Here is a 27,536-nt window from a genome sequence, read left to right on the forward strand (position 1 = left end):
GTGTGTCTGGGTCTATGGCTCATGTGTCAGTCACTACAGCTGTGGTTGTGTCTCACACTCCTGTTGCTGGTGCTGGCAGTGTGTCTGGGTCTATGGCTCATGTGTCAGTCAGTAGATCAGTGGCTGTGTCTCACACTCCTGTTGCTGGTGCTGGCAGTGTGTCTGGGTCTATGGCTCATGAGTCAGTCAGTAGATCGGTGGCTGTGTCTCACACTCATGTTGCTGGTGCTGGCAGTGTGTCTGGGTCTATGGCTCATGTGTCAGTCAGTAGATCGGTGGCTGTGTCTCACACTCCTGTTGCTGGTGCTGGCAGTGTGTCTGGGTCTATGGCTCATGTGTCAGTCAGTAGATCGGTGGCTGTGTCTCACACTCCTGTTGCTGGTGCTGGCAGTGTGTCTGGGTCTATGGCTCATGTGTCAGTCAGTAGATCGGTGGCTGTGTCTCACACTCCAGTTTCTGGTGCTGGAAGTGTGTCCGAGGCGATTAGTTCAAGCAGTCCACCAGATTCTGTGGTGTGAGGTTTAGTTGCCATCACTCACATGTCATTTTACTTTGTGTGTAGATTGATGAATGTACCACCAACGTGGAATCACAGATTCCTAATGGGGTGTGTGGTTGTACAAAAGTGAGAAATTCTCCTTTTGTTAAAAAACCCCTCATTTACCACCTAGTGGTGACATGCTTCATCATCGGGGTCCACCCTAATGACCTAGCGTCATCAGGGTGTGCTACAACACCTGTTTACAGTGGAGCAGGTTGTGAGTGAAGGTGCGTGAAAAAATAGGTGTGTTAAAAATTGTCCTGGTTTAACTTGGGAAGAATAAAATTTTATTTGCAAGCAACTGGACAATGTTAAAAAGTCAAAATACTCTCAATGGGGTAATGATTGACATCATAGGGCAGGGGAGGTTATCCTCGCTCTAAAACGTATTAGTTTTGGTGTGAGGTCTAAGGCCGATAACCTACTTCCATCCGCCGCCCTGCTACAGTCGACCCTATGATGTCAATCATTACCCCATTGAGAGTATTTTGACTTTTTAAGCTTACCCACTGTGGCGCAAGCTTACACCACAGGCACACTTTAGCCATTTTGTGGTCCCAGAGAGTAGGACCGGGTGTGTCTTTTAGGGGACGCAGACCATCCACTCTACTGGTTTTTTGGTCCTGAAGAAAACCTGGTTAATTAAAACCTTCACGGTTGAAACATGTAGACCAGACACATATAGAGATACATGGGTTCATAATCACCCTCACTTTATCTCGCCACTATTTTTAACATTGTCCAGTTGCTTGCAAATAAAATTTTATTCTTCCCAAGTTAAACCAGGACAATTTTTAACACACCTATTTTTTCACGCACCTTCACTCACAACCTGCTCCACTGTAAACAGGTGTTGTAGCACACCCTGATGACGCTAGGTCATTAGGGTGGACCCCGATGATGAAGCATGTCACCACTAGGTGGTGAGTGAGGTTTTTTTTAACAAAAGGAGAATTTCTCACTTTTGTACAACCACACACCCCATTAGGAATCTGTGATTCCACGTTGGTGGTACTCCTTTTTCTGTTTCTAGTGACATATCCAGGGGTACAGGAGTACTCCCCGTTCACCTATGTGAACAAAAACCCTTGCTCCCCTTTTTGTTTTTTCACGATTGATGAATGTAACCACCCTAGCATTATTAATGTCCTTGGGACGGGTCGCTTGACACACGTACTTGGGTAGCCAGTGATGTACCTGCTCTGTTGGCCACAATGCCCTATTGCTGTTCTGATAATGCATTCTGCCATCTCACGTGCTGCCAGTGATGTACCTGTTCTGTGCAATGGACTGTTGATGCACTTAGCCCCTCTCATATGCTGCCAGTGATGTACCTGCTCTGTTGGCCACAATGCCCTGTTGCTGTTCTGATACTGCATTCTGCCCTCTCATGTGCTGCCAGTGATGTACCTGCTCTGTTGGCCACAATGCCCTGTTGCTGTTCTGATAATGCATTCTACCCTCCTACGTGCTGCCAGTGATGTACCTGTTCTGTGCAATGGACTGTTGATGCACCTAGCCCCTCCCACGTGCTGCCAATGATGTACCTGTTCTGTGCAATGGACTGTTGATGCACTTAGCCCCTCTCATATGCTGTCAGTGATGTACCTGCTCTGTTGGCCACAATGCCCTGTTGCTGTACTGGTATTGCATTCTGCCCTCTCACGTGCTGCCAGTGATGTACCTGTTCTGTGCATTAGACTGTTGATGCACTTAGCCCCTCTCAAGTGCTGCCAATGATATACCTGTTCTGTGCAATGGACTGTTGATGCACCTAGCCCCTCTCACGTGCTGCCAATGATGTACCTGTTCTATGCAATGGACTGTTGATGTACTTAGCCCCTCTCATATGCTGCCAGTGATGTACCTGCTCTGTTGGCCACAATGCCCTGTTGCTGTTCTGATGCTGCATTCTGCCCTCTCATGTGCTGCCAGTGATGTACCTGTTCTGAGCAATGGACTGTTGATGCACTTAGCCCCTCTCATATGCTGCCAGTGATGTACCTGCTCTGTTGGCCACAATGCCCTGTTGCTGTTCTGATACTGCATTCTGCCATCTCATATGCTGCTTCTGATGTACCTGCTCTGTTGGCCACAATGCCTTGTTGCTGTTCTGATAATGCATTCTGCCTTCTCATATGCTGCTAGGGATGTACCTGCTCTGTTGTACCCAGTGCCCATGCTCTTGAATACTCTTGATTATACACCTATTATGTTAAATAAAGCTAGTAAATCATGTTTTGTGGTTTGTCGTTGTCATTCCTGGTTGTGTACTTCAATTGTGGATATATTGGTGCAATCGTCAATGTAGTTTCTCAAACATGACACTCCCCCTTCCAACGTCACAGCCCTGGCAGGTACTCCCCTTCCGACAGCAATTGGTGGGATGGGGTACCTGCGTCGTCGTCGATGATGGTCCATGACTTGCTGGTGGTGGAGCACGAAGAGTATCGGAAATGCGTGTAGCGCTGGGTCCATGAGGGCGATCTACTTGTGGCGGGTATCTCTGCAATGTGTTATATCCTCGCTGTGGGGAATCCGCCGTGTTCAGGCAGGTTGTTTTTTTCCGCAGCGATTTTATGTGTGTTTTTCGCCATCGTGATTTGGAGGACGGTCGGAGACGTCATTCCGTACGGCGGTGTATCTGGATTGGCTACGTCCGCCGCGGGGTCGGGTGTAGTACGGACTTTTGACAGTGTTTCCCATTCTAATAAGGCGGACAGAGTGATCGCGGCAGGCGGACAGGAAAAAGGCCTTTTTCGCCTACTCCAGGCCGGCGGTCGCCCTTCTGTCCGCCATCGTAATCGACCCCTAGGTTTCCTGAATTTCCGAAGAACATACATTATAAAGTATGCAGAGAGGGTTAAACCTCTCTACAAATTAGTAAAACCTGATTTCAAACCAATTAATTGGACTCAAAAACACACAGAAATTTTAAGATCATTACACACAGACATGTTAACTAAAACAAAACTGCAAACACGCGAAAACATACGCAACCTTGTAATCCGAGTCATCCCAGGAAGATGCGGATTCATGTACCCGACCTCTAATGAGGGAGAAACGGTACCAATAGCTTACAAATCTCACTTGTACACACAAGCTGAAATTAAATTCCGTTCTACTGAAAAAATTCTAACTGTGGTTCAAACTACTGTAGCAAAAGAAAGAACCCTGGCACAAGGTAAACAAATAATAATCATTACACCAATACCTGCCCTGGAAGTAGTAACAATAGCAAGCATTCCAAATGCTAAAGCACTAGATCCGAGATGGATACAGTGAGTTAATTCTCTTGCTGCATCAGACGTAGTATACAAATTTGATCCAAATTTAAAAACACAAGAATTTCTCCAATATGAATATCAATGTCCTCTGCCGACCGAAATCCTGCCTCTAGAACATTATGACTGTATAATATATACAGACGGTTCAGCACAGCCCGCAGTTGGGGGTAAACAAGCTTACAGTGCTTGTAAAAGGTCGTTGGCACGAAGGAAAATTTAGACCATTGGTCACCAAAACCCAATCTCTAGGAGATTGTACAGCTCAACGAGCTGAACTACTAGCATTTAAGATGGCGCTTGAAAATACAGATCGCGAATTCCCCACACTAATAGTGTGCGATTCATATTACTGCGTTCAGTCTTATAATGAATACTTGCAGAACTGGGTTCAAAACGGCTTCAAAGATGCAAAAGGTGGCACAATCAAGCATAAAACGCTTTGGGAACAAGTAGTTCTTTTACAGAAAGAACTACAAAAGACTCACGTGATTCACACACTGAGTCATCAGCGTGATGCCGTTCACGTTGCGGGGAATTCATTGGCTGATGAAGCCGCGAAGGCAGCTGTGCAAACGGCTTCCGTAGCTGCTATCACCCGGTCAAAAAGAAAAATAGACAGCGATATAATGCAAGCTGTCAGTGCTTCAGTAAAAAATGATAGAACAACACTCCCGAAAGGCTTTCCAGTAAAGTACTTATACATAACTGATACGAATAATGTTCCTTTTGCTCAAATCCCTGGAGTGGGGGATAGGGCAATTCCAAACATGGAACACAGGTTAGGACTAATTTTAGCGACACACGAAGGGCTCGCTTCTGCACACGCTGGTGTTTCCGCCACAGTATCATTATTAAAACAGAGATATTGGTGGCCGCGCATGAGAAAACAAACTAGGAACTATGTTCTAGAATGTGAAATATGCCTTAGAATGAAAGTATCAACAGTGAAACGACCGGCACAGACGCCCCTTCTAATCTCAGATAAACCATTAGCATGTGTTTACCTGGACCACTGTGGTCCCTTACATAGGGATGGCAACTATAAATATATCATGCTCGCAGTGGATTCCTGCACGAGATTCATTTGGATGTGGCCCCAGCGCTCGGCTGACGCCAGAACTGTTATAAAAGATTTGCGAGTCTTTATTGGCACATACGCAATTGGCATGCTACATTCTGACCAGGGTCCTGCGTTTAGCTCTCGGACTTTACAAGGAGGCCATGGCCAGCATGGGCATTGCATTGTGGTACTCTTCTCCCTTTCATCCAGAGGGAAATGCGGTAGTGGAAAGAAAAAACAGTGACATAAAGCAACCTATAACGGCGAGGGTATTAGGTTCGGGTGATGGGTGGGTCAAACATCTAACAAGTATCCAACATAGTCTTAACAATCTGCCAAGAAATTCTCTAAAAGGTATCACTCCTTACGAACTATTGTTCGGTACTAGAATGCACATCCAGGATTTAGATTGTCAGACTTCAGTGGTGAATGAAAAAGCCTTTGATATCAAAGACCGTTTGACTGTTTTACAGGAATTAAATGAAACAAGACGAAACCTGAGCAACATAAAGTTAAAGCAACAGCCAACAGCCACTGAAGAAAAACCACCTGTCCCAGCAAGACCTGTCTGGATTCCAAAGATTGGGGATCTAGTCAGAGAAAAGATCGCGGTGAAGAAGGAATTTGGGCCTTCTTACAGAAAAGCAGTACCTGTCTTAGCTGTCAGCGGAACAAGATCAGTAGTACTACCGCCCCTTGCTGGTAAAAAGGAGAACAGAGTTGTATCCATCGACCTGGTAAAACCACAATCATGTGGCCAATAATAAGTAGTAGGCCAAGTGGACTCCCAAGAAATAGCAGAAGACCAAATCTTGCTACAATCCAAGAGGTTCAAACTGAGAGACTAATCACATTTGATAAACCTGCAGTGAATAAAAAAGGACTATGCAACAAAGCCATGGAACTTGTGCCTCTTGAAACCCAAATTGCAACAGTTCGTCAAGAAACACCAGTCTACAACGATGTAGCCTCAGACTATGCTAATGAAACAAAGAAAGATCCAAAGGCAAATGAAAATCCGGAAGCAATTCCAACAATTGACAGAACTGCATCTGGCTACTACATCAATTTCGATGACTTTTCTGAAGATCCAAGCGAGCATGAAGAAACGCCAGCAACAAAAACTTTCAAAGAAAAATTGACTGAACTTTTTTTTTCATCAACTAAAAGAAACATATCTGATTTCACCATGGATTGAATTTTGGATTGTGTTAGGTGTACTTTTCCTCCTACTTTGGCTCATCATGGTTCTATGTTTGGGAAAATTCATTGAAGGGAAATATAGTACAATGGACACAGCAAGTCAGAACATCAACTTGGTCCTAAAGCCTCACAGATCCTCTCACATCGAGAAAAGAGAACTGTCATCAGTGAACATCACTGCCAATCCAATACCCGGTGGGGTAGCATGGGACAAAATGGATTATGAATTCTATGGCCCGATTGAGCTCTTGAAATATCCACACCAGTTCAAGGTTTTCTTAAGTGACTTTGTGACACCAGGTACTTTCTCTGATGATTGGGACTTTGAAAATATTAAAAATATGATGTCTGATTTAGTAATGTCAGCTAAATTCACAGAACATGATTATTTACAGGGTTCATCAAATTATGAAGAGTTATATTGTTATAATCATTTTGGTCATCACTATTTGCATAAATCTGCCCAACCTAGGAATGTTTTTAATAATAATCAATGGGAACATTGTCCAACTCTGCCAAAAGGCAGCTCGAAAACATTTTATGAGAAATTCCCATACTTCTCAGGGTTCAACAACAGTAATCCAGAAACGTTTTATTTTAAAATGTTAAATAAGACAGGAATGAAAACAATGTTGACAAATACTAAATTGATTTATTCTGAAAAATTTTATGACAAAATGTCTACATTTGGTTTGGAATTCTGGAAAAACAACATTGAAACAAAAACCATCTGGGGTTCAAAAGAATGGCAGGTACAAGGTCTAGAAGCATTATTTAGAGCCTGCATGATCCCAGACAGATACTATTCCTGAATGACACAATTCAGCAAACAACCTGTCTTGGTTTAGCCAAGATCAAAGACTTAAATAAACCGTCTATTCTGAAGCCCATACCTGATAGTAATAACACTACAGATGTGGAGATAGACGTATCCCATATTTTACACCAAAACTGAACAAATCCTGATTGGAAAAAATGGTTGATCTGGCCCACAGACACACATAACTGTCAAGATAGATTCCAGAACAAAATACAGGGGTTCAAACAGAACAGGCCAGACCCAAGATATTCCCAGAGACAACATCCAGGGATAGTTACAACATACAGTGTAGGGAAACTATGCCTTGAGTGGCTACAGAAATCCACACTGGCTGAAATTAAGCAACACTTGACTTTACTTAAAGACGGTGCTGACTTGCGTGATTTCATACTGGGACCACGCAAAGAGCGTCAAAAACTTTTCATATACACCGGTATATACGCAGCTTACAACGAAGCTTGGAAAGTAATGCAAATTGAAACAGCAGAAAAAATACGAGAAATTGATCGTATTAATTTGGAAAAATCACTTTCTGTAGTGGACAATGGGTTAACGACTCTGTCCTCCAGAATATATTCACTGGACAGCATTGTATCATCTGCTATTGATATAATAGAGCAGGACATGCTAATGTTACAACATGGTCAGTCCCAATTACGTTCTATTGTACAGCTAGGCTGGACGTTGCAAAACCTGCGTTCAGGCTACGTGCCATGGCGTCTAATCAACATAACATCATTATTTTCTATCTTTAACCTTACTGATAAACAAATCAGTTTGGCACATAAAGGAGCAGACTATACGATTCTGAGCATTGAAAAACTTGAGAGATTACCATTGACAATGTCAGAGAGACCTGTCATTGAATGGATAATGCACGGAACACTTACAATTCCGATAACAACTTTCAAGTTTAAGTATTGCCAAAAATATATACCAGCAGGCCTGTATGAAAGGTTGGGTAAAGGATACATCAAGTCAACATGGAATTTACCTTATACACACAAATGTTATAGTGAAGGAAAAAAAGAGGCATTCCTTAGTGGTAACAATTGCAAAAAATCACTAAGCGGTACACTTCAGTGTCAAGGTATTAACTTGCATGGAGCCTGCGAAGGTTCATCAAATAACCTTTCATGTCACCTGCATGGCACTCCTGCAACACAGATAGAGCCATTTTTCAGACAGCTTTCCAACAGCAGTTATGTTCTAATAAGGGACCACAGCTGTTGTGGCATGGTGCCAGGAAATGCCTATCTCGTGAGCGTTACTTCCATGGTCACTTGCTGTATGGAAGTATTGTATCCAAACAGAAATCCAGACATGGAGGCGGTAATATGGCCTTCTTTGAATATCTCTTCTATTCGAATTGATACTTTAAACTGAATGAAGTCTATTCTTTTACAGACAACTGTGCCTTTAACCTCGTCCACAGAGACGTATGATCTGCAAGTTGCAAGGACAGCAGCAGAGATACATTCCCTATTATCAACAAATTGCCCCGTGCATTTCGTAGAAATGTTAGGTCAAATCTTAAACATGTGTGATACCAGTGGCATCGCACATGTATTTAGGGCAATTTGTTGGGGACTGTTAGCACCCTTTGAAACAGTTCTGGGCATTTTCCCGAATTTTGTCCATTCCTTCTTCGGCGGCCTGCCTCTTCCTTTGGGACTCGTAGCAGGAATTTTATTTTTGATCCTTCTGCTCCGATATGGCAAGCCAAGCCACAGAGAAAACTCCAGCTACAATGAAAGAGACGATCCTAGCAATACGCTACAGAGACCGAATCACTAAAGTCCTCGGATTAGCCCGGCTAAGAGATCTGAGTACAACCTGGTTTCTTTCATTCAGACCAATCTGGCAAGATTGCATCTTACCTGTGCTTCGATGTCTGCTATGCGGAGAAGAATGCTTGTTGGACATCTGTCTTACACTACCATCAGCAGTACCAATGGATATCGATACTTTGCTAGGTCCGGTAACGACTCATGCAACGTGTTGTCCCCAGCGGCTACCTATTCTGATGACGGCATTCGTTGAGACTTCACCATTATGAGTAGGTGGCAGTGAAGTACGAGAGGAAAGCAGCACCAAACAGGTACAACCTTCTGTGAGCATTGCTGATCCAAACATCGATGATAGCAATCATTCTCACATATGCACAATTTCAGCATTTTTCGAACTTGGTCGAACTTTCACCTGATGTTGTAGACCAATTTTTCGCAAACCTGTCTGATATGATGTTCTCCCCTGAACAACAAGAATAACTTTTAAAACAACGAGCACACAGCGTTCCCTGAACTCTGAATTCGGCCTTCAGTTTTGATAAACAATACTACTGAAAACAATTGGAACTATTTTTTCCCCTGAAAGCGATTTTTTTTTTCCAATTCCAAAATATTTACCCTTTTTCTGGCACATGGTACTTTGCTTAAAGTAGAACTATTCTTAGAGAACAGAGCTTCTATTTTTAGAGATACTAGAGACAATATTTTACCTCAGCCTCTAGCACTTTTCTGTATACAGAGCCATTTCATGTGTAATTTTCGCAATTCATTCAGCTGATATATATATGCATTTAAATGAATGATACTACTGCTTGAAAAAGTACGGTACCAATACTCAATTTTCGTGTATATACCATACACCATTTCAAATACAATACAATTTATGTATTTTCGGGTGGGTTGGAAAACACATGCATCGCTAATATGTTTAGTATTGCTTAGTATTTAGTAATGATGGACGTTAATACGTGGAGCAGGTGTTGTGATTCTATCTAGGACCCTAATTCGATATTCCTGATTTATGCCCCTATATGTTTATAACAAATAATATCCTTATAAAGGCATAAGAATCATATCCATATTTAGTAATAGCTCATGCAGTCCAAATACGGCAAGGCTACTCCCATAGACTCCTAGAAAGTACAACACGATCTTTAAACAAACCAAGCCTCCAGCAGCCCGGGAAATACCCCTGCTTTTGTTTTGATTTGCTCAAGAACTCCTGGAGTCCAGAAAGAACTGTTAGTTGTTAGTGACGTCTTATGTCCAACCTTACGTCAAACCCGGCACCTTTCAGGTATAAATATACCAACGTTGCCTTAAGCAAACACACGGTGGTTTGGAGCAGAGCGGCTATCTACTTGCCTGACTCCCAGCTGATGCGAGAGCCGAAGGAAGCCGACCCTCCCATTTGACGCACTGAGAGAGACGCTGTCTTTTTCTCCAGCCGAGAAAATCCAGCTCCGATGTTTCCAGTCACCCTTGCGGGTTGCTGGAAGATCGAGTCCTGAGAAAGAGATACAAGACCTCCTTCATTCTAGAACCAAGGTATGGAGCTGACTAAACCCTTAAGAGAATTCTTGATTCAGATTCTTGGCAAAAACCAACTTAACTTAAACTGCAACTTACTTACTCCTTTCCACGTATTAGGCTTAGGTCAGGTACACCGGGGTAGGCGTATCTTAGAAGCACCAGTTGAATATGTTTAGTCAATGTTTTTATGTATGTATATATTTTATCCATTTTAAAGTATCATATGACTAAAAAACCATATCAATGCTTTTACAGTATTATTTCATAATACTACTTTTACTGTACGCACTTTACTTTATGATAAGTATTGCAATTGTGGCAACTCACTTCTCTTGCATGAGAAAGAAGACTGCTCAATAAATAACACCTTTTTATTGAAAATGCCCGCCTCTCTATTTCTCTGCACTCTGGTGAAATTAAGCATGCACGATCGACTGAGTAAAATAGCCTTCTATTGTTTTCACACGACTCTAGAGATATACTCTTTATTCTGAGGGAGCAAAGTTGTCATGTTTATGCGGTTGTCAGAAACTAATCCCTTCTGGTCTAAATCAGGACGGTTAACTCTTTCCTGAACATTCGAGAAAGTTTCTAGTGACCTCCGAGCTAGCTGGCAAAACTAATTAAGTCTAATATAGTCAGTAGAGACCTAGATGACCTCAGTCCTACGTCTACACTGCTGTTTATATTATTCCAATGCGCAGAGCCTATTGGGAATATAGGAACTACACTACACAACAATTGTTGGAGGACATAAATTTACAACACAATCCCAGTTGCAAAATTTCCTAAAAGAGCCAACCCAGTTTACTCTTCTTATCATGATAATTCTCCGATAAAGAAGATTTATACTGCAATTCCTATTCTTTGCGATCCAATTAACAACCTTGTTCTTCAGGTCCCTCCATGTTTCTTTGGCACTGGATGCCAACTTTGGAACGTCTTTCAAAATAGGTATGTCCTGGGCATTCCTCACAGATCTAAAAGTGGTGTCTTCTATGGCACTATTAATATTATTGTTGTTGGTATTTATGTGTGCGGGCTCAAGTGTACTTATACATGTAGTTAAATTTACCCTTGTTTGGTGAGGCATGGGTAGACCAGACTAAGTATAGTTGAGCACTCCACTTGAAGACTGTCCTGTGTGCTCCCTGTTAACTACTTCAATAGGATGGATTGCACCAGGCATGATGTTAAAACTTTAGCCATGTTCCCAATAAATTCAACATCATTCTTGACCATTTTTATTTCAGCCATTAGTCTCCTTTCAATAGTGTCTATTTTGGCATATAGCCTTATGAATAAACCCGCCACATTTTTAAGACTGTTTAACACTAGTTCCTCGTCCATTCCTTGTAATTTAGGCTTAGATGGTTTAGATAGGATATTATGCCTTGTTATACAACTTCTGTTGGCTGTTTACTTTTTTTGGAAAGAGAGGAACTCTATTCGATACTATGTGACAAGACACATATCTCTTAGGGGGGACATCGGTACTCAAGGTGTTTTGGTTGTATTAGGCAAAATACGTGTGTTTTTCCCTGGGCAGCTTTTTGTTCCGCTTTCTAGACTCACTATTTCTGTCCTGGCTTTTTCTGTGGCTGCATTTAAAGCTGACTTGGTGACAGCTAAGCGTTCTTCTGCGTTTACTATTTCGCAATTAATCAAACCCATAGCGTTAGTTAAGTAGTTTGTTTTGGTGTGCTTGCTTCTTTTGTCTTTCCTACAGAGCTTGATTGTTATTTCCATTTTCCCACACTTGCAGAATATGTCACTATTAGAGACAGGCGTGCAACGCCCATTGGGCTCAAAGCACTTCAGCCCCCCCCCGCTTCCGTGTGGCAGGGGCTGAGACAGCTTCCAGGGCCCACACACAGCTGCACCTGAGTACTCCCCAGGTCTTTAAAATACCATTTGTTTGTTAATGAGGCTTTGTTGTGTTTTTCACGCCTTCCTAGAGCCCCTGCATCTCCACTCGGCCTATTGCTGGAAGAAATAGCCCCCCCTATCGAATTTATTTTCGCCTCTGCTGAAGGTGCTCAAAATCGCTGCAACAACCTCGCTATCTTCTTTTCCCAAAAAATTCAGATCATATATTCCTCATTTGGGGACGCTAAGAATGAATCGGAACCTCGCCCGCCCACTACCTCTGATCCTCCCGCCTCTTGTACACTCGATATAATTCCACTCCTGGACAGTCCTGGTTTGGATGGACTAACGACCAAGATCACCTCTGGTTCCCCCAATGATCCAGCACCCCCCCAGACCCTCACTAAGGTCATGGACGTTATCCGCCCGATCATATTGGACGTTCTCAATACATCTATCACCTCCAAATCCGTACCACCTCCCTGGAAGTGTGCGATGGTGAGAGCCTTATTAAAGAAGCCCAATCTTGACCAGAACAACTTGGCGAATTATCGTCCCATCTCCTTACTCCCCTGGTTGAGTAAACTGCTCGAGAGGCACGTAAATAACATCCTGGTGGACTATCTAGAGTCCAATAGTCTACTGCGTGCCTCTCAGACAGGGTTTCGCCCTCTACATGGGACCGAAACCGCCCTTTTGGCGGTAACGGAAGAGGCAAGAGCTGTGTTGGACCGGGGAGGAAAAGTCGCCATTATCCTACTTGATCTCAGCACCGCGTTCGACACAGTTAACCATGTCACGCTATTACAACGACTGGCGGACATGGGTGTGTCGGGCGCGGCCCTGGAATGGCTGACATCCTTCCTGGCTAACCGCTCCTTCCAGGTCTTTGAGGGCGAGACAGTATCTCCCAAACACCCACTCAGGTGTGGAGTCCCGCAGGGCTCCTCCCAGAGCTCCACCCTTTTTAATGCCTACATGGAACCCCTAGACAGGATAGTCCACCCCTTTTTTGTGCGTATTGTCACCTACGCGGACGATACCCAACTGGTGGTCTCCTTAGACCACTCTGAGGGATCGTCCCACACCTTAGGTCCCTGTCTAGAGGCTGTCGCTAGATGGATGCAATCCTCCTGTCTGAAACTTAACGGGAGAAGACAGACATCATTCTTCTGGGCAACCCCTCTCCCACTGCCCTTGCATCCATCTGGCCTCCATGTCTGGGCCCGCCTCCGGTCCCTAAATCCTAAATAAAGAGCCTCCGGGTCTGGCTCTATAAAACATTTGACTTCTCGGCCCAAGCAACTAAGACCGCCGCCACTTGCTTTGGTATTATGAGGATGTTGCGGAAGGTGCTCCCCCTGCTTCCATTCCAGGCAAGGAGGGTTCTAGTCCAGGCCCTCATACTCTCCCGCCTGGACTATGGAAATGCTCTTTATTTAGGAGCTCCGATTTCCGTCACTCAGAAACTCCAAGTGACACAAAACAGTGCGGCCCGTCTACTCTATAACCTCCCCCGGTGGCAGTCAGCGAGGAATGCCCTAAAGGAGCTCCATTGGCTCCCTATAGGGGCAAGAGTACAATTTAAGGCTATGTGTATCTTACACAGAGTCTTTCATCGTACAGGTCCCGCAATTCTTCATCCTCTGGCTACACCCTACGTCCCGTCCCGCTCCCTCCGTTCCTGCACCCCCCAGCTGGCTACCCCCACCAGAGTCAGGAAAGCCCGCTGGGGCGGCCGCTCCTTTTCCCATACTGCGGGTAAGCTCTGGAACACCCTCCCTTTATCTCTCCGAGGCAACACTAATCACATGTCCTTCAGGAAAGCTCTGAAAACGCACCTGTATAGTAAAATCTGCTTAACTGCCCGAGGCTCGCGTTGAGTATTCAGTCACAAGCGCTGCGAGGCCTTTGGGTAGTTTAGCGCTATACAAGTGCAATTTTCATTCATTCATTCATTCATTTCATTTCATTCATTAGCACTCACCCCCCTTGAAATTTGGCTCTAGTTGCGCCTCTGATTAGATATATATTAAAAGAGGTGGTGAAAAGCCCCTAACGGTTTCTTTGCTACAAAAGCCAAGAGGGGGGCCCACTCCCAGGCACGTTCCATGAGTGTCAAGCGCCACAGGTGTAGAGGCTGCACTTTGTAGCACAATGTCAGGGCGCCTCCCCATGTCAGCAGCTGTGGCTGGGATGAAGACAACAGGTGAGCCCTGAGACAGTGAGTCCCACCAGGTCAGAGCACAACTTCAGCAAAAGTCCAATAAATCTTTCTAAAAAAGACATTTAAAGCTAATAAAAGACTGTCCCCAGTGATAACTCTTTATATATGTAAAAAAGGTGGATGAATAAAAAGATGACACCATTCCTAAATTTTAAATAAATTGACCAATAATGCTTTATTTGTCTCCGACTAGGCTGTCTAATATGTTTAACCCACTCAGACCAGAACCTTGACTTGAGTGCTCTATCCATATTTTACCTATAAGATCTCTTTATGTGATGTTTTATTATGTACATTCATAATTAATGTTCCACCAAAAAATAACACATGTAGCTACCAGTGGTCTAAGTCTGGTGGGGTCTGATACTGTTTTAATTTTAAGAAAATAGTGCCTCTACTTGCTGTCAAAACTCAGCCTTCCCAGGGACGGTTGATTCCGACACTGGAAATGCTAAAGCTGAAGTGCCATTCAGGGAGCCTCCTGTTCAGTGAAACAGAGGAAGGAGCAAACATCTAAAGAATCCTTCTTGCCAGGGTACTGGCTTGCCTGAAAGAAGTGTAAATGTCCGCAACTGGTCAATCAGCAAAAGGAAAGGGTGTCTGGAAAGGGTATGTCTCTGGGCACTTCACCATTGCAGATCAGTGCGAAAGTGCATATGCTCTCTATAGTAATTTGATGTATGGATTAGTGACTCCATGATTGGCTGGTTTGGTTTACTTGTCAGACCCTATTACAGTGCACTGAGTGTGCCCAGGCCTTGTAAATCAAATGCTGCGGGTGGACTTGCAGCACCGGTTGTGCCACCCTCAGAAGCAGCCTGTAAAATGTGTGTCAGGTATGCCATTGCAGAGCCTGTGTGCAGTCTGGTACTGCCATCTTGACTGGGCAATTGCACCCACTTGCCAGTCCCTAAACCTTCCCTCTTCTGCATATTAGTCACCCCTATGGTAGGCCCAAGGGCAGGGTGCATTGTAGGTAAAAGGTAGGACATGCCCTGGTGTGTGTGGCATGTCCTAATAGTAAATTACAGCCATTTTCGTTACTTATTCCCCATAGGCCAGAATGGGCAGTTTGATTATTACACCTTATAATCCTAAATGACTCAGTGAACTAGGTGAAATTCGAGTTTAGTATGCCTGAACTCAGAATGATGAAATACATCTTTTAGTGAAGTTGGTTTTAACATTCTCAGGCACATGCATCAACCATTTTTGCGAGCACAAACGGTGCGATTCGCAAAAATCGTCCGTTTGCGCCAGCAAAAAGGGCATTTGTGATGCATCAAGGTTCATGGCACTCGCAATTTGAGAATTTGCAAATATTTACGATTTCTCAAATTGCGATTGCATTTAAGGAATCGCAATTTGCGATTCCTTAAATGAAATGCAAGAACTACTTTAGAATAGCGATTTCGCTAATAGGGGCGCAAATTACCATGAAGTTGAACTTGATGGTAATTTGCAAAATACTTTGGAAAATGCACTTTAGTGCATTTTTCAAAGTTTTATATTGTGCATGTGCGCAACATTGGTGTACTGCACATCACTATTTCAGGGGTGCAACAGGGTCTCATTTTGTCATCCGTGCACCCTTTAAATTGCATGAGCAATTTGCAAGTACCTATTGGTACTCGTAAATTGCGCATGCAATCTCCCATCGATTCCTATAGGCCCATAGGAATGAACAGGGAGCCATTCCTTAATTGCGAATCGCTATTTTCTCAGCGATTCCTACATGCATGGGCATTTGCGCTTCCTTATTATCTAATCCTTATTTTTCGCAAATAAGGAATTGCAAATGGCATGTTTGATGCATGTGTCTGTTGGTGTTTAAAAATACGACTTTTAGAAAGTAGGTATTTTCTTGCCTAACTGTCCAAGCCTTCCTCTGCTAGGTTGTGTATTCCTTCTCTGAGGTATGAGTGACAGGGGCTGGGGGATTCCAGGAGGCAGCGTAAGTCAGCACAGGGCTGAATAGACCCATCTGCAAGTAGAGTGACGGAAGGGGAGCACCTGTGACCTGAAAAGGGATGTGCCTGTCTTCCACAATGCTGGCTCCACCTCCTGTGGTGTGTCTGATGTCCCTGGCCCACACTGTCAAAGGAAAGAAGGAGTCTTGTCAACAAAGTGCTCTGGGACTGTACCGAACTGGTTTGGACTAGACACAGACACTCTCTGCCTTCAGAGACAAGGGTTTGGTGTATACAAGAGGGGACCCAAACCCCAGAACTTTAGATCACTTTTGGAAACAAGTAGAATCTTTGCTGAGGAGAGGAACTAAAGAAACTGAGGAGGAGACTATCCCTAGGCTGAGTGCTGTTTGGGGGAATGGCCTGCAGTGGTTGCCTGACTGCCAAAGAAAGACGAAAGGACTTTGTGCTACTTTCAAATCAACTTGAAAAGGATCTCCAAGGGCTTGAGATAGAGCTTGCCTCCTGATGAAGTCTTAGGGACAACAGACTTCAACAACCAGCTTCCCTGCCTTCCCTTACTCGGAATTCAAGTGCCTGCTGTTGAGCTGGGCCTTTTGAGAGACTGTGTGTCGCTGGGAGCTGGAAGCGCAACTCAAGACGAAGAAGCGTGTCGCCGCCGCTGACGTTGTCGCATCACCGGAGAAGAGTGTCACTGTCGCAGCAGACACCGTCGCATCACCGGTGAAGCATGCCGCCACTGCCGCTGTCGCAATCGCATCACCCGAAGCACCTCGCATCACCGGAGAAGAGTGTCACTGTTGCATCACCGGAGGAGCATGTTGCAAGGCTTGTCGCGGGTCAGCAAAATTGTTGAGTCGCCGCATGGCCGTTGGGCGTGCACGCATCGTGTCACATCAAGGAGAAGACGCCATTTTGTTTCATTGCCCCGGATCTTCATCGCATCATGGGGCTGCTGGTCGCATTGCCACAGAAGCACAGTAAGAGACAGACGCATTACCTCCCCACGTGAAGAAGAACCGACACATCCCCTACGCAGCAGTAGGGACCTGGCGCATCACGGTCCTTGCATGTAAGGAACAGACGCATCACCTTCCCTGCAACACTTTTGTTATATAGCGTTACGGATCCAAAGGTACATTGAACTCAAAGTGTTGCATTTTACACCTAAAGAGAACTAAGCTATTTCTACTATTTTCAAAGTACAGTATTGTGGATTTTTGTAGTTTGTGATCTTGTGTTAAGTCTATATAAAAACACTTATTTTTATACTACAACTTGTGTGGTGTCCATCTGTAGTGTTGTCACTGGGTTACTGTATGTGTTCACAAATGCTTTACACACTGCCTCTCAGATAAGCCTACCTGCTCATGCCAAGCTACCAAGGTGGTGAGCAGGGGTTATTTTAGGAGTGTAGCCCCTTACCCTAACTAGACGCAAGGCTCCCTATTTGGTCACAGGTACCTACCTCTGCCAACTAAAGACCCCCAAATCTAACAATGGTTTACTCAACAAGAGCAGTGCGTGTACTATTGTATCTCTGCAAATGTGCATCAGAAATCAGAACAAATCTGCTCCTATTCCACCATCCTTTTCCATGCAATAAGACAGCATTTTCCCCAACACACTCAATCTTACAAGGAGAAGTGTAAATAGATTATTCTTCCTCAATTTGAAAGGCTTCTTAATGAGGACCAGGTTACCTGTAACAAAATCTCTCTCAGGTCCATGTTTGGAAACATGATAGTACAGTTTTTGTTTTGGTGCTCCATTTGCACTCAATTCGGTAAAAAGGGCACAGGAATGGGATGTTTGTCCCTAGAGTTAGTCTGATTGTTCAACCAGCAAGGTAAATCCCTAGACCTACACTTCCTCGCTGTCTTTCTAAAACTACTTTACATTAACACCGGAGGATAAAGCAGAATGATTACCTTCCTTGAGGAACCGGTTAGCCCTTTCTAGCAAACAATTAACTGAAAAATTGTACATTCAACTTGAAGGTGCTTAATGTCAAATTTGGGGAGAAACGTTTTCATTTCCTTGGAAACAAAATTAGTGCTGTTGTCTCTTACAATTTCTCTAGGAGTTCCCTCAATGGAAAAAAAACATCCTGAAGAAAAAGTAGAACACTCTTAGTGGAGGCTGATTCAACAAAGGAATAATAGATCCACTTTAAGAAATAGTCTATTACAACTGTTGCAGGTTGGTAGTAAGTTGAATCGACCAGCAAGGTCTAAAGCAACATTATGCCAAAGTTCATCAGGCAGTGGGACAGGATAGAGAGGTTTTCCACTGTTCTCCAATCTTTGTCACAAATTATGCACTGGGGCAAAGTCAAAAAAAGATGCAACCTGACTATTCATGGAAGGCAACAATAGTGCTCCCTCAACTTCGTGCAGGTGGTTGTGATTCCCAAGTGCCCTTTGGGGGATATTTTAATCAATTGCTGTCTCATTGAGATGGGAGGGACAAAACAACCATTTCTATTGCATATACCATTCTCAATAGAAAGCTCACCAGACATTTGAGAAAAGGATCTCAAAGCATTAGAAATATTTCAAACGGAAAGCTAGCCCTTTTTGACAAAATCCACAACTCAGTAAGACCTCATCCTGAGAAGCAGCTTCCAGCCATTCTTTCTCGTAGATAATTTCCTCACTACCAGATAGAGCTTCAATAGCTGCAACAACACACTCATAGTCTCTTTGATGTCATCACAGGTGGTTAATGGCAGGCATGAAATGCCATCTGCTTAAACGTTTCTTCCATTCTGTAGGTACTTGATGGTAAAGTTGTACACCTGTAACTTAGAGAGTAACTGTAGAGGGTGAGCAGATGCCTTACCTAAACCATTACCTGTCAACAAGAAAATGAGGGGCATGTGGTCAGTGTATATTTCAAATAAGTGGTCTCACAAACAAGTTTTAAACTTCTGAACAGCCCAGATGCACGCCAATGCCTCCATTTCTATTGTACTGTGATGTGTTTCTGCCTTGGAGGCAATGGATATGGGGCTCTCTCTTCCATTGACTCTCTGCCCAAACATAGCTTCAATACCTTTTTTGGTGGCATTAACAGTGATGTAGTAATTTAGTTGTGCAATGTAAGGGTTTAGAGCAGGAGCATTTAACACAAATTCTTTGAGACTTGTGAACGCCTCATTGGTTTCTGTAGTCCAAACAAATTTGACACCTTTTTTAAAACAAATTCTTTAATGGTTGAACTTTAGAGCCACAGGTTGGTATGAAACAGGCATAATATTTACATAAGCCCAAGAAAGCTCCTAAGGCATGCCTATCAACAGGTTGGGGTGCTTTACGAATGGCAGCAATATGACAGAGCTTAGATTTGATCAGCGGTTATAGTATGACCAAGGTAGTCAATTTGTTGAACTAAGAACCTACATTTACACTCTAGTGTTCAAAATACTAAGCACTCTTTGCAAAATTAAGGGATGTTCTTCATTAGTTTTAGTAAAGATGAGGATATCATTGTGGAAGGCTTCAACGTTACTTACATCTTTGAAATATGATGTTTATAGCCTTCTGAAAAGCACTCGCCGCCGAGGTGAGACCAAAAGGTAACCTAAAATACTTATATGCTCAAAAAGGTGTTCTGCATATAGTACGTTCTTGGGACTGAGTATTCAAGGCTGTCTGATGGTTGGCAGAGTGTAAATTGATGGTAGAAAAGTACCTGGCTTCTCCCATGTTAGCCAACATCTCCTGAATGCGGGGCAACGGATGGCAATCGACAAGTATTTTACCTTTCAGAAACTTCAAGTCCACACTTAGACTGAGGTCTACAGTTATTTAATAACAAGAACAATTGGTGAGACCCACTTTGAAGAGTCAGTTGGCATAATTATCCCTTCTTTAGTTAGTTAACCTATGTTTTTTTGAGCTCAGCATGAACACTGATGGGAACTGACCTGGATATCTACATGATATCTCCTGACATTAATTCCAGCAAATGTCTTGAAAACGTCCCATCTTTCTACCCTTTACACATTTTTGTGGACATGATGGGTTATTTCCTATGTGGCTTCTGGATCCACAGAAATAACAGATAGTCTGCCTTCTTTTATCCATACTGACCTGATAGCAGAAATAGTATTTTCATCAGTTATCAAGGATACTGGAGAATGCCAGACTTGGTTGGCTAATGCTTGGGTAGAGATAATAGATCGTTCGGTGCTTTTCGCAATATCTATCACATCAGAAAAAGGTGGATTCCTGCAAGTGAGGAGTCTTTCATGCATCTTTTTTAGAAAAACAATTGTAAACAAAATGGTCGCTGATGTAAATATAACTTCTCAAATTCACAGGACAAAGCTAAAACTCATAAAGCTGCAATATACTCTTCAGCAGATTAATCGCTGGCTTGGTTACACTTAAAGAAGCTCAGCTTCTCCAAAAGTACGCTGGCCTCATCAAAAAACAGATTTTTAATCTCTCTTTGGCTTGGATGTAAACATTCCATACAGCATCACCCCCAGGAGATGGAACTAGCAGGAGCATAAGCAAGGCCATCAATGACAAATCAAACAATTTTCAAAATTGCATATCCACTGTCCCCATTTGATATCTGGTTTACCTTATGTTTGCAGGTAATAGAGGTGGTTGTATCATATTTAGTGAACTGGCCATATTGATTCAAGATCGTCTCGCCATGGGGGGGTAAAATTGACTGGAATTTCCACAAGAGTCTTGAAGGAACAAGGGAGACAAACAAACTAAAATGAGTATGTTAGTTGGAAAATGTGGAAAAAGTTAAGTCAGCCTTCTAATGGGTGGCAGCATGCAGTAACAAAGGTCAAACTGCTGACCACAATGAAAACGATGGAAATCAACACAATTTAAGATGGTCGTCCTGAGGGTCATCCTGAGTGTGACAAAAACATTCAGCTACCTAGAATCCTATGAGGTGGCAGTGAGAAGAAGGCTAGCAGAGTGTGGATGCACGTTAGAGCTCATGTGCTAGAGCGAGAACACTGCTGCGGAATGCAGACTCAAGCTCCCACAGCCGAGCGAACGCTGGAGAAGAGGGTGAAACGAGGGCTCTGTTACCAGGAAAAGCAGTAGTGAGCTTCCACAGCCTCAAGTCATCTAAAAAGGAAAACTAGTGAGTGGCGTGTGGCACTGAAACTCAAATGTATTATTTATTTATATATTTTTTTATAGCACTAGCTAGACCCGAAGGCATCAGAGTGCTTTTCATAAAATGCAAGATCATTAGTTTGAAGTACATGCAAAAAAACGGACAAAGAAAATTGTTTGGCCGCAGCAGTAGTTACAGTATGCAGAGATAGAAACCGCCTGAGCTAAAAGATGTAGAAGACATAGTGGGCCGCTGAAACACTAATTTAACCGCTACAACTGGTCAAGGCAGAGTGGGTGTGAGCTTGGGGAACATCGCTCAGTTATGGTGTGTGTTAAAGTATTTGTTGAACAGTGGGTGTTTAAGGTCCCATTTGAAATAGGAAAATTTTGGGTTGCAGGGCCGGTCATTAAGGAGTGAGTTCCATATTGTTGGAGCATATCCAGAGAAATAACGTGTCTGGGAAGTTTTCCTTTTCAGTTTAGGAGGTATGAGAAGAAGTGCGTTGGAGCTCCTTTGAGATCTAGCTCTACCAGCTTTTGAAAGTGTGTTCTCCAGATAGTTGGGGTTATGTGTGTGAACGGCTTTGTGGGTGATGCAAGTGGTCTTGTAGAAACATCTTGCTTTGGTTGGGAGCCAATTGAGGCTTTTGAGGGCTGGTGTGATGTGCTCAAATCAATTGCAACCTGTTATTAGCCGGGCTGCCATGTTCAGAACTGAACTTAAGGGGGGCAGGTGAGTTTTCAGAGTTCCTGTGAAGATGGCATTACCATAATCCAGTTTTGAGAGGACAAGTGATTGCACTACCATCTTAAAATCTTCATGGGAAATGAAAGGTTAGATTTTCTTGAAGTGTTTTAGTATGAGGAGTGCTCCTTTGGCTGAGTTGATGATGTGAGCTTTCAATGACTTGTTTCTGTCCAATGACACCATTGGTGCATTAGGCCCCAAAGAAGGCCCAATAACAGAATAAAAGCAAGCAGAGTTAATGGAAGACAGGCACAGCAAGTGCAGTGCACCTTGAGTAGCATGGGAGTAAAACAGCCCCAAATATTTCAGCCGCTCTTCACGATAGAACAAATGAATTCAGCCTGTTGTCCGAAGGCTTCAGCCAGCAAAAAAGTCCAAGCTCATAGAAAACAGCTAACCCCACTCCTGGTACCAAATGTACTGACAGGATATGGCTGAATGACCAAGACAAAAGCCTGTAGATGTTTCAGAAGACAAGTATTGGATAAGTCTAAAAGTAGGGAGCCACGGATAAGATCAGCTGCTCAAGCGAAGGGCCAGTTGAAAGTAAACATTCACCTAGCAGCCACAGAAGAAGTTCTACAAAAAATGTAGACCTCCATAAAGCATTCTGAATTAAACTTAAAGTAACCACAAATTAACATCAACACATTTATACAGTACTTAAATGAGGTAAGCATATGCACACTATATCTACTCACTGGCCTCTATGTAGTAGATACGTAGACCAACTAGGTTGCCAATAATCAATCGTACAATTTTTATGCACCTTGTTTTGTAAGCTCCTAGTGCATAAGCACATTCAGTTCATGTCTCCGTCAGTAGTAAATAGAGAATAATTACAGAAAGGACCCATTTCCTTTTTAACAGCCACTGTTCCTTTTATATCCTTTCAAATCCCACATAAAAACTGGCCGCCCAGCCACATATTTTTGGAGAAATTAGGCCACAGAATAGCTTTTTAAAGGATGCACCCAGAGATCAAGTGCCATTTTTAGCTCACTTAAATTCTTTTTCCACTTTACTAATCAATGTTTTGATTTTTCTATGCCTTGCATTTTCACATGTGTAATCTTCTAGTTGTTAATCAAATCACAAATATTTACTATAAATGTACCCACAATAAGTTATCGACAATTTGGACATGACCCAAGCTTGTAAATGTACTAAGATGAATTAAAAATATTGTATCCTTGAAAGAAATACATTTTTATGGCTTTTAGCTACTTAAAAGATATTATAACATTTTCAGAATTCATTTAGACTTCTATTTTGTGTTCGATAAGACTGGTCATTTGTAGAAGAATGAGAAATCAGTACCTTGATGAAATGGAGTTGCATTTTTGAATTTGCCAACCAGGGTACATTTCGTAGAAGCTCCTCTGCAGTAGGTGTTGGGATAGTAGTGGGAAACATCATCAGTTTCCTCATCTTCAATTGAAGTATCTAAAGATTAACATAAAACGTTTTTTACATGATAACAATTCATACTTGCATTTCAATTTGTTTAGTTTTGATTACCTATTAATCTGCAAGTTTAACCAAGGCGTCTTCATGAATAAATTAGTCATGATCATGTAGGTTTAAACATTAAGGGACATATTTACTATAATTTCCTGCAATGCAGCGCACCAAGGCAACTTGCTAGGCTGAGTTGTGTGAAAGGGAGAGAGCAGAAATGCTCCACATTTGCAAAGTTATTGGGCATTTCTACTCTCTGCTTGCGCTGGGGTACTGTGTGTTACCTAGAGCCAAAGTCAGCCACCATAGTGGAAGGGTTCAAGAATACCTTCCTGCATGAAAAACAATCAAAAGAGGCATTTCCCTCTTTCGATGTGTGATTCTGAGTGCATCGCGCACAGAAAAAGAAAATATCTAAGAGAAAAGAAGATTTTTCTCCTTGTTACGCCATCCTCTGGGAGACGGACTAATTTGACACAATCCTAGGTTTACAAACCTTTGTAAAAATGAAACATCAATGACTGTATGCATGGGAAAGCCCACGCTCCATCCATGGAACACCAGCGAGCTCGGAAATAAGGAAACGTAATGCAAGTCACTGCATTGCATTACATTTCTGTACAGAGCCCCACGCCCGACTTTGTAATTCTTAAAGAAGCCTTTCCATTGTCCTTGCATCACAACAACGCAATGGCTTGGTAAATCTGGGCCTAAATTTTATATTTTACAAGTCCCCTAAATTATTGCACAGCATGAAAGATAATCAGTAATCGCTCAAATACCAAATTCAGCATCAATTGCATATTTCAGTAATGTATTTTGGAATCAGTATCAGATAAACAATGGACTCTTATGAACAAATTAGGCTGTTAACTTAAAATTGCGGCAAATGTAATTGGAGCTTACATTCCAAAACCGATCAGTCACTTTTAGTATTGCTTTGTCCAGAGTACCTTGATATTAAGTGCATATTTCTAAGAAGCGGATTGCACATGAAGAGACATAGGTACATGCTTCCTATGTTGTCACCATATAACGCAAACAATTAGATTAATTAATTTATTTTGATGGACAAAGATTCTGTAACTAATACTGTCTTTTTAATTTCTTTAAAATGTTGTGTCTCCATCCAATGTTTCATATGTTTTTATTTGTGATTTGAATGTATTGTACGTTTTTTTTAATTAAAACAATTCCATTAAGTTGTCTGTTTGTAATCTGGAGGAAGCACATGTCTTTTTTCTTTAAATAGCGGTCACATACTTTTTGGATTATATAGCTTGAAAGCATCATTTAGTTATTTTATGAAATGTGTCCTAGTGATGCAGTTATAGTTGGTAAGTGTTGGTTAACTTGTTTTTATTAATATTTGTGGTAGGACTTGGTGATTGTTAAATTACTCTTCTAGATCTAATGAAGTAAGCATTTAACAAATGTTTTATTCATTTGGTATTCAGTTTCTTTATTAGAGGTATGTGTCAGTTTATATATGCTGAGGGGAGTCTCCCTCTAGTTTGGGAGATCTAACTATTCATGTCTGAATACATGATACACTTTCAAGTCATCCTTGTATTATAGAAGAGGGCTCAGGCACTTGCAGGGCTCCTTCTGTAATGCTAAGTGTGAGGGTGCTTGATTTGCACCCAGACTACATGGGGGGAGGGAGTTGTGTGACACAATACTGTTAACCAAAATATTGATTGCCCATAATATCACCCCCAACAATTGTTTACCAAAATATCATGACCCTATATACTATGCAAACAACCAAAACAGAAATATTGAGAACAAAAATACAATTGTTAAAAATACCATAATATCAAACACAAAATGAAGAAAAACGAAATATTAAAACATTAAATAAATAAAAAACATCAACATATTGATAGCAACAATATTGACTACATAAATATTTCAATATAAAATTAAATTAATTAATTTTTAACAAATAATTACCATTAAAAACCCCACAATGACAAAGCACAAATAGAAACAATCTAAGTATTAAACTAACCAAATTAGCAAAAAAGTCTCACAAATTATATTTAAAACCAAATTTATTGACTACACAACTTTAACTATGCATGCAACAATTTAAAGTAATAAAACACAAAACATTAAAACTAATAATGCAACATATTTACAAAATATTAACTAAAATATAAAATGTTAATTTATAGACACTTAAAATAACTAAGCTCAGTGTATACAAAATATGTTAGAAGTGAACGTAATTCTTAATTAATACCCACCAAAGAAGGAAAAAACGTACTTTAAAAAAAATATAAACACAAAGCAACAAATGAAAGTAAACAAAAAACAAAGTAACTGACATGACTCTTACACTAAACAAATATACACTATAAAAAGCAGAAAAATCACCCAAACCTTGCAGCGAAAACTCTCTGCTGGATTCTACATAGAAATTTCAATGAGATACCCTGCATACAAACAGTCACGTGTACTGAAAATAAAGTAAAATAAACCCATTTACTAAAAATGAAACCAAACAATTTTCATAACACTTACAATAAAATAAACCACTAAAACAAAAAATATTTTTACATCCGAACGCTCTTGTTCATCAAAAACAACTTTCAAAATGACACAGACCTAATATTTAAGCACATATAATTATACATTAAATGACTCAAAACCCCTAAATATTAAAAACAAACTAACACCCCTTAAACTAATATAACTATTGTTTAAAGTAAAACTAAAGCAATCCTTTTTTATCCAGACAGAAAATCACCACGTGAACCACATGTAGACTGAAAATAGCACTAGCAAGTAGCACAGTCTACAGTGCCCAGCCTCTGCCCTCACATTCACTGCTCACAGCACCAGCACAAAGTCCTCCGTAGCGCAACTCCTTCCTGCCCCAAATCACAGATGTCTGTGGAGCCCAGTGCTTTGTGTCAGATGGTGGCTGGTTTCTTGATGAACCTGGGGGTCTCAAGTGTGTATTGCCTTCAGTTTGCCGGTCCCAGGAGCCCAGCAGTTCCCTCCTCAATGCCAATGACTGCCAGCCAGCGCCTCCACAGCCCGATCCTCAGGGGCACTTAAAGTTCTGGGGGAAAATTGTGAGGAAATGCTGGAAAGGAGGGGACAAATCCCTCACTCCGGGAGCGATACTTTGGAATGTTAGGACAAAAGATGTGGGCTCATTTGTATTTTGACAGTGCTGCATGGTACTGGCCCACAGCATAGACTGGGGTTGCTGGTGGGTGCTCCTGCAGAGGCAGAAGAATCAGCAGTGCCATAATAGACAGCCTCCACTACTGTTTACAGGGAGATGTGCTAGGTGTGCACTATTTAACAATGGCCACCCCCTGTAGCAGTTCCTTGCCAGCGTTTGAACAGAGAGCAGTGTTCCGCTCAGGCCATTTGGTGCACACCCCCACTCTCAGTGTCTCTTGCCCACTAATAGTTTTCCTGGGTTCTGCTTCCACCTCATGGACAACCTGCCAGGCGTGCCAAGATGGCGGCCTGTAGCCCCCGCTTGCGTCCCTTGGGAACTCTACCACCGCAAAGTCAGGCGAGGCAGGCAGGTTCAGGTGCCACTCACTCCGGCATCCTGGGTCGAGCAAGCAACCTCGGTCCCTCTGTGCTAGGGGCCAACAGTAACAGTATGTCTCTAGCCACTGTCTTCAGGGCCACAGGTGACAGCCCCGCAAGATGGCATCCGCAGGTCTCTTGCAAAGTAGAGTTCCCTCCAGGTGCAGGGGTTTTCGCCAATGGATTGCTGCAGAGTGAGCCGCTGGAATGCCACTCTAGTACTGACATGGATGCCATGAGAAGGTCCACGGGGCCCTGGAGGTCATGCAAGACTCGTCTCACTCCATTCCCGGCTAGGCCACAGCCTTCCCCCATCGCTAGGTACATCTGTGACTGGAACATGTGATAGGGCTATTAATTCTTTTTAATTTTATGAGCAAATAGATTGTCTGTTGCATATTAT

General features: G+C 42.4%; 1 protein-coding gene across 2 annotated transcripts in view; it reads right to left on the bottom strand.

Moving 5' to 3' along the window:
• Positions 1-27,536, bottom strand: part of LOC144823936 (sperm-specific sodium:proton exchanger-like) — an 8,804,346-nt gene that overhangs the window by 1,810,707 nt on the left and 6,966,103 nt on the right. For both annotated transcript variants that reach the window (XM_078682870.1, XM_078682871.1), the window contains one exon: positions 23,432-23,557. In XM_078682870.1, coding sequence (XP_078538996.1) covers positions 23,432-23,557 — 126 coding nt within the window. The remainder of the gene's footprint in view (positions 1-23,431; positions 23,558-27,536) is intronic.

Source organism: Lissotriton helveticus, chromosome 3_1 (assembly GCF_964261635.1).
Source record: "Lissotriton helveticus chromosome 3_1, aLisHel1.1, whole genome shotgun sequence".
Taxonomy (NCBI): domain Eukaryota; kingdom Metazoa; phylum Chordata; class Amphibia; order Caudata; family Salamandridae; genus Lissotriton; species Lissotriton helveticus.